General features: G+C 40.8%; 1 protein-coding gene across 8 annotated transcripts in view; it reads right to left on the bottom strand.

Annotated features, from left to right (window-relative positions):
• Positions 1-1,227: 1,227 nt before the first annotated feature.
• The window catches only part of casz1 (castor zinc finger 1), a 115,153-nt gene continuing 108,134 nt past the window's right edge, over positions 1,228-8,246 (bottom strand). For 7 of the 8 annotated variants that reach the window (XM_066690419.1, XM_066690417.1, XM_066690415.1 and 4 more), the window contains 2 exons: positions 7,219-7,545; positions 1,228-5,266 (listed from right to left, as the gene is read on the bottom strand). In XM_066690419.1, coding sequence (XP_066546516.1) covers positions 4,005-5,266; positions 7,219-7,545 — 1,589 coding nt within the window. In that variant the 3' untranslated portion in view covers positions 1,228-4,004. The remainder of the gene's footprint in view (positions 5,267-7,218; positions 7,546-8,246) is intronic. The other variant, XM_066690421.1, reaches the window with a different exon arrangement.

Here is an 8,246-nt window from a genome sequence, read left to right as displayed (position 1 = left end):
GGAGGAGAGATATGAGCAGCTGTGAGAAGGGATGAGAAGGCCGGCCACTGTACGGGATTCACTGCGCAAGCCAACATGAAGCCACTGGCTACCAAAGGAAAAAAAGAAAAAGAAAAAAGTGATTTTACTCCTTTTCCCCAAAAAGAAATAGAAAAGAAAGATAACATAATCATCCAGCTGGCACCAGCCGTAGGATTTGCCTTTCGTTTGAGAATATCCTTTAAAGATACCCAGATGTTCAAAGTGGTTTAACTGGCCCATACTGGGTCTGACTGGTGGCTTACTGGATGGGCATACGGAAGTCCACGGAGCATTTTTGTACTGACGAGTCCCACGTCATGTCACTTTTCAGCCACAGAGGGGAGGTCCATACCAAAATGACAACAAATATTGTTGATTCCATATCTGCACACGGCAGATGTTTTATTTTCAATCTCTCTTGGGACAGACGAAGAAAAAAGTATACACAATATAAGCACTGTTCGTCCTTGGGAAGAAGCGTGTGTAGGCGAGAGAAAGAGAAAAAAAATCGAACATTGTGAAAAGGGCAATAGCTTCATTCTGACAACTACACCAACCAGACAAATCCTACAAAAAAAAAAAAAAAAACGAATGTGGGCAGTCTAGTCAACAGCATGGCTCTGGCAACAAGAACGCAGCGCAAACGGGTACCACAAGTGGATTGATACATAGTCTGACTTTTCACCAATAAGGGCCTGTTTCTCTTTCAGTCAGGGATGTCACAGTGGCAGAGAAAGCAGTCTGATAATCGCCTGCAACAATCTTATTTTCTGCACTGGCCTGTCGCTTTCAAAAAGACTGATGCTTTTACAGAGTTTGGAGGTGGGTTTAAATTAAGATTAAATTAAGGTGGGTCATTGCCAGAACAGAGACCGTAGTAGATTCACACAGACACAGTTTACACCCAGCAGTTCAGCTAAAGTACCACATGACATCCCCTGGCTGAAACATAAGTGTGCACATTTTAATTGTTATAATAATTATAGTTTTTATTTTACTTTTTACAAATCTCACTATTTTACATACGTAAAACTTATCCAAGTGCATATTTTGCCTCCCAGCTCATTTTCTGTTTTACATTTGTTAACAACAACAACAAAAAATAAAAAATAAAAGCAAATAAAGAACTGCCTTTAAGTTTGAGAGGAGACAATATGCTTTAAATTAACCAGTGAGGTGGAAGGCAGGCAAGAAAAAACAAACAAAAAACAATAACAATTTAATTAATTTAACAGCACACAAAAATGACCAAAAAACAAACAAAAACAAAAACAAAAAAACAAGGTATTAAATTAACTAAAACTTATATTAACAATTCTATTTTGTGTTTTCTTGTGTATTGTTTTTTAAAATCTTTTTAAAAAAATTATTTTTATTTTTATACAAAATTCAAGTTAAAAACTTAATCACCCCAGCTGCTGTCAGTGCTAAAATCTGTAGAGGGCCCAAAATAGGGTGTTTGAAAAAGCCCCTAATTAATGCTATGTCTAATGGAACAAAAAGTAAAATCAAAAAATGTCACACACAACCAAACTATATTGGGACTATTTCAGAATTGTAGTTTAGTTTTCTTTTAAGGGAAGCTTTTTTTTTTTTCTTTCAAAGAGCATTTTGTTCTATATATAGCCTTTACAGGAAAAATACTGTACATTTTTTTTAAACTATTTTTAAGGTAATCATCCACACATTGAATTACCTATAATCTCTTCAGAGTCACGTTCAATATTGACATTTGGTGCTCTTCATTTTTACACAATAAAATACATACAGTCACTCTCAAGTTTGAAAGATACAGTCATACATTTTTCAACCAAGAGATGGGCTCGGCTACAAAAGCAGGATTCTTTTCTTTTAATTTGTAGCTATCTGTATATTTTTATTATAATATTTTTTAATATAAAGAATTAATTTAAATCACAGTCCTTGTTAGTGTTTCTCCTTTGGCCGTCTCAACTACATTTGAGAGACCGGTTTTCTGGCAAATTCATCCAAATCTGGAAGAGGATAAAACCAGTCTTTAATTTAAATAAAACACAGAGCAACAGTTCTTTGTCATATCAACTGTTATTGGCGACTCATTGCCAACTGAATAGTTTATATGATCTTCCCTGTTAGAAACATGATGTAAATGTTGTATTTTTTCATAACTGTGTAAAAAAATTGAAACTAAAAAAGTGCAAAAAACCCCTCTAATTCTCATTGCAAGGTCACATAAATATTAAATAAAACCATTACAATTTGAGTTCAACCATTCTCATGGTTTAGCAGAACAAAACAAAAATAGAAAATTTACAGTTTTCTTTCTGTACATTTCACACACACAGTCCCGTTCCGCCGCCCCACCAGAGCCCAGTGAGTATTCAGATCAGCTGTTCAGTAAATCCAATGCCAAACAGGAATGAAGGTGTCATGACATGTTTTTTTCCCCATTAGATATGCAGACTTCCTTCAAGAGAAAACACACACACACAGATACACACACACAAACAAAGTAAAGCAAACAAAAAATTTAACAAAACTAAAAAGCATCTGGAATTACATGTGGAACAAAGAAACCCTGAAGACTCAGACTGCCTGTTGTTTTCTACCATACACTTCCACTGACAAAAGAGTTTTACACTATAATCTCTGGCTACATGATTTGGAAAAATGCAACTCCTTCTCTTCTTACTTTGCAGATGTATCAAAGCGTTATTCCAGCCCACATATCTCTCCTAAAAGCCAGGAAGACAACCTCGGCCTCTCCACACCCCCCTGGTCAGTAGCATCTTTACCTCATTCTTTGCAATGCAGAGTTTGCTTCTGTGACACGCTTTCAACCTCTATAGGTTTTATAGGTAATGTTTGGACAGAGAAGCTGTTGTCCTTGTAAATCATTTGGTCAATATTGAAACTCACTTTTTACTCAACATTTTAATGCAACTTGCTATTGCAGCAAAAGGCATTACTGACGAAAATGAAGGAATGGTTATGCAAAAGCAGATTTCCCATCCGTGTTCTGAGCTCCATAAGATAGAGAGACAGGTGGCGTTCAGACATCACACATAAAGCTTGATGTGTCGGGGTGAAAAACAAAAAAGTGGACAGTCTGTAGACTTCTATTTTTTCTTTTTTTTTTTTAGCAAGGGTCGTCCCACGTTTGGATTTAGAAGGACTTATGTATTGTTTCCTGTTCTCTGCAGCCTTCCTACTTTCTCGATATTCAATTTTGAATACAGCACAAAATGAAAGCAGAAAAGCATCGACTCGTCACAGAGCTGAATCTTAGATGCTACTGGCCAAGAGTAAGACCTGATCTAAATTAGTAAAATACATTTAAAAAAATAAATATGGAAAACAGAAAATAACCTTGCAAGGGATGAACGGAAAGGGCACAAGCCACAGTTTATGCAGAGCACCCTGCACTTCAATAATAATAATAATAATGCATTTTGTGTTTCATTTAAATAAATTACTCTAACGCATCCTTTTTTTATATATATTTCTCTCTATATATTTATACAGTGACTTCCCTTTTACTGGTAATAAGGGTTCAGCAGTTCACGTAATGACTGCCTTGACAATTTCCTTTGTATATCAACATCCACACACATATATATATCATATTTTTTTCCCTTATGGTGTTTTTTTTTTCCACACACTAGAAAAATAAAATAAACAAAAAAATAAATAAAAGTCAAACATGCACACACGCAAAGAAAGGATTGATGTGTAGCAAACTGTTTACATTTATTATAGCCCATGTTATGAAAGGGGGGCTCCGTTTGTTTCGTCTGTTTGTTTTATGCATAATTAAATTAATAATGTTGGTCATCTTGTAAACATCATCATAAATCATTTTGGGCCATCTTTTTTGTTGTTGTATGTCGTGTGTTGTTGCTACGCGAAACCACTTTTCATTTATATTTGTTCATTTTATACAGATTTATTTTCTTCTTCATCCTCCTCTCCTTCTTCTCTTTCATTTTTTCAAACAGCAGTTCTTAGGGGTCGGCTTCTTCATTAGCCAGTCCGGAAGAGTCAGCGTGGTTTGTGGAAGCATCGAAGCTCTCTCCATTGTCTTTGTCGCCAGCTAGGCACTCGGGCTCCGGCATGGAGTCTTCGTAAGAGTCTGTGTTCAAATCTTCATCCTCATCCCCGTCGTCATCCTCCTCGTCCTCGTCATCGTCGTCTTCTTCGGGGTTCATCTCCTCCTCAGGCGACAGGTCGTCCTCGGCCTCCCCAGAGGTGGCGGTGGTGTCATCCTGAGGGGTCGGCAGGCTGAGCTGGGTGGGGTTGGACCCGGCCAGGTCTGGGATGTCGTGGTGCATCTTCTTGCTCAGGTCCAGGGAGTCGTTGAGGCCGATGCCTGCCGGGTTCTTTAGGAAGAACAGGGAGCTGTTGGCGTCGGTGCCCAGGTTCAAGGAGCCGTCCAGACTGATGGAGGAAGCTCGATGGTCGTACTCAGAGGAGCTGCCGGCAGCGGGGGGGAACGCAGGATTATCGCTGAGAGGGAGGGCTTGCCCACCGTGGGAGGTCAGGGGCAAGGAAGCAGCTGAGGTCATGGCTCCGGCGGCCCCTCCCAGGAGATGAACCTCACGGCCGGGGGACACGGCGGGCAGCTCTCCCCGCTCCTGCTTCTCATGCTTGCGCTTGTGTGAGTCCATCTGGGACATGCCTACCACGGTGTGCTTGCACTCGGGGTAGGTGCAGTGGAAGTGGGAGCACTTCAGCTTGTACTTGCAGTCGGGCACCTCACAGTCGGCACTAGAGCTGAACTGGCAGAAGCCGGCGGCGCTGATGACGTCCTGCTTGCCGTGGTGCTTGCGGTGCGCTGTCACCTTGGTGCTGTCAGTGCAGCGGAAGCCACAGCGCAGGCAGTGGAAGTGGGTGCTGTTGCCCGAGAACTGGCAGTCGGGGAAGTTGCAGCTGAGCGACGACTTGAAGCGCTTGAAATCGTCCAGCACCAGGTTGTCCACACGGTCGTGGTGCTGAGCGTGCTTGTACATGTGAGTGCGGCCGCAGAACTTGTAGCCGCAGTTCTCACGCGTGCAATGGTAGTGCGTCACCTTCAGCGAGAACTGGCAGCCTGCGTCCTTGCAGTCCTCGTACAGGTCGTAGCGTCGAAAGCCCTCCAGCATCATCCCCTCGTCCAGCATCTTCCGCGACGAGGCCGTCTTGCGCCGCTTGCCGAATGGGGACATGTCCTCGATGATCCAGAAGCGCTTCTTGGCTCCGGAGGCAGTCGGCATGGAGATAGTGTTCCCTGGGAGGGGGAGGGGAGAGGAGAGGACATCAGATTAGGAGACTGATCACAAGCATCTCCTCAGTGCTGCACCTGCACTATATGCATGGGCGCAGGGAGACCGGAGCTCAACGGATTCGATGAGAATATCAAATTCAGTTCCAGTTTCCACATCCCTCAGAGGAACCTCGTCTTACTCAATTAATTTACTGACCTGATACTCTTTGATATTTCACTTCTGTGCCCTGTGTGTGTGAGTGAAGCCTGAGATCAACAGTACTTTTCAGATCTGCGCTTTCATTTGGGCAAAAATCCCTCAAGCCAGTTAGTGTTTAAATGTTCAGTTTCAGCTGAAACTTGAACTGAAATCTGATTGTCTTCCGGCCTCAACACATTTCCATTACAGTCATTTATTAATACTTCTACAACCTCCCGTAAGTCACGTCCTATTCATCAGCATCTATGCAGCTTTAGAAAAAAATAATAATAATCTTCTACAGCCAATTTCAAAACCTTACTTTATTTGGGGTCTCAAATTCCACAGTCCACTGCTAATGAGGTGACTTGGGGCCAGCCCAGCACTATAAGAATCAATGTATTCAATAAAACTTTAAACTCGATTAAAATAAATGGCTGTTAATGGCCACTGCAGCCCTGTCCAGAGTGCTGTTTATGAGGGGCACATTCCTCCACATTTACTTAGCAAATTGCAGAAAACTAAACCCATTAGACAACTGCTTGGTCAGGAAAGTCAGGCACTGCGTTACAAATTCGGTGATCAGTTTGCAAATCTATCGACAAGACAGATATATAGCGACAGATATAAATAGAATGTGTCATGTTAAAAAAATTAAATAATAATCACTTCATCAGCAGGCAGTACTGATATACATAGACATCAACCCATAGGTATCTTCTGTCAATAATTATTTATACTTTATATTGGTTATTATTCTTATTACAGTTTTACTAGTAATGGTGTAAAATTATTTTTCTTATTTTGGAAATGTTAGTAACATACATATATACAACACTTGCAGGTGCAAAATGCAGTAAAGCATGGGAATTGTGTACTACAGCTGCACAACATGTGAGTGTCTTAGAAGAACGTGATTATGACAGGTAGGGTATTCCTTCATTCTCTATGCTGCAGATCAATATGAGGAATTAAATTTAAAAACACACTCCAAAACAGTGGAAATCTATAGTCATTGCAAACACAAATCCCCCTTTCCCCTCAACAGCAACTAAATAACTTAAATTGTGTTGCTCTGTACCTTTAATTGTTTTAGCACGGTCATACTACTATTTTCCTGTTCCTTTGATAGAAAAATTATGCGGTTTTATGACACTGAACAGAAAACACAAAAACAAGACCTTCTATCATACCTACTAACCACATTTTCAGTGCAGAACCTGGCCTATTCTGTATCTATGTTTCAGCCTCTGTTACTCAAAAGGCTGCTGTCAGGAAGTTTGACCACCAGTGTTAAAAGTAAACTCAACTTCACTTCAAGGTTAGCGGTAAGGAACTGCGTCTGAGGGAGTACAGTATTGCTAATCTGTACTGAAGACATTTTGCATCTTTTCAGTTTTTTAATGCAATATTCATGCATTTTGTGTGTCACAGATATATTAAAACATATTTAACAGTCATGGAAGGTTCCAGAGAGAGCACAGTTATGAGACAGCACGACAAGGTTGACCTACTTATCAAATGCAACCAATATGTTTTGCTAAACTGCACCAATTAATGATGACACCCTCTCTATATGCCCCTGAAAAATCAGTTCACAATAGGACAGAGTAAGTGTACAAGTCGGGCGTATCATGAACAGTAACTATTAAGGGTACAGAGATCATGTGTGAGGGGAGGGGAGCGTAGGTGTATTGGTAATAAGTCATTGTGTTCTACACAAAACCAAGATCACCTGTTTTGTTAACTTTTGTTTAGTTTTGGTCTGTATAAGTACCTGCAGCATCCTGAACTATAGGGACGTCACTTTTAACCGGAGACGGAGCGGCAATGATAGGACTGAAAGCTGGCGTACTGGTTGGCATGACAACACTCCGAGTGGCTCCGAGAGTGGCGCTGAGCAGAGAATATGAGAGACAGGATGGAGACAGGAGGTATGGAAGGGAGGGAAGAGGAGGCCGGAGGAGGGCTGGAGGGAAAGATGAAGGCTGGGGTTGGAACTGTGGCTGAGGAAGTGGAGGTGGAGGAGGCTGAGGTGCATTGTGGGTAGCGGTAGCATCAGCAGGAGTGGAGGCAGCAGGAGTGCTGGCCAGGGAGCCTGATCCTACACAGATAGACAATCCAGGGTGTGGAGGACACAGAAGCACAGACAAGGGGAGATACAAAAGGGGAAGAAATTAAAAAGAAAAAGGAAAAAAGAAAGAAAGCAAATGAAAAGAAAACCCCAAACAACAGCCCAAGCAATAAAGATGAAAATGGAAATCAACTCATAGCATGAAAACAACAAACACAAACAAACAAATAATGAAATCCCATTAAATGAAGGCAAGCCATTTTAAGAAATAGAAAGCTAAAAAAGCAAAAGAAATCTGTAGTTTTTGTTTTGTTTCTGTGAGTGAGAAAGTGGAGAAAGATGCAGGTTCCAGCCCACTCCATCCACAATGCCATTTTGGCTTTATTTTTCCAATGGTTGTTTCCAAACCTTTGCAGTTGCAACAGTTAAAACAAATGTGATGGTAGGTGGTGATGACTATAAAATTGTGATAAACATAAAACTGCAGAAAATGTGTACTGGATACAGTGGCCTGTCAACACGTGGTAACTTAGCTTAGTGATTGAGCTGCAAGATAACTAAGAAAAAAACAAACAAACAGCTACTTAACTGGTATCAGTTTTACACCTAATGACTAACCACAGGAAATAAATAAATGTACAACAGGATTTCTAAAAAAGCACAACTGTCTGTGACGTTTGAGTCTTCATTTCCCAGAAAAAGACTAAAACATTTCTGTGGGTGTTTCACTT

The sequence above is a fragment of the Amia ocellicauda genome, chromosome 18, assembly GCF_036373705.1.
Source record: "Amia ocellicauda isolate fAmiCal2 chromosome 18, fAmiCal2.hap1, whole genome shotgun sequence".
Classification (NCBI taxonomy): Eukaryota; Metazoa; Chordata; class Actinopteri; order Amiiformes; family Amiidae; genus Amia; species Amia ocellicauda.
Note: the sequence above shows the minus strand (reverse complement) of the source record. Positions and strands in the feature narration are given on the sequence as shown.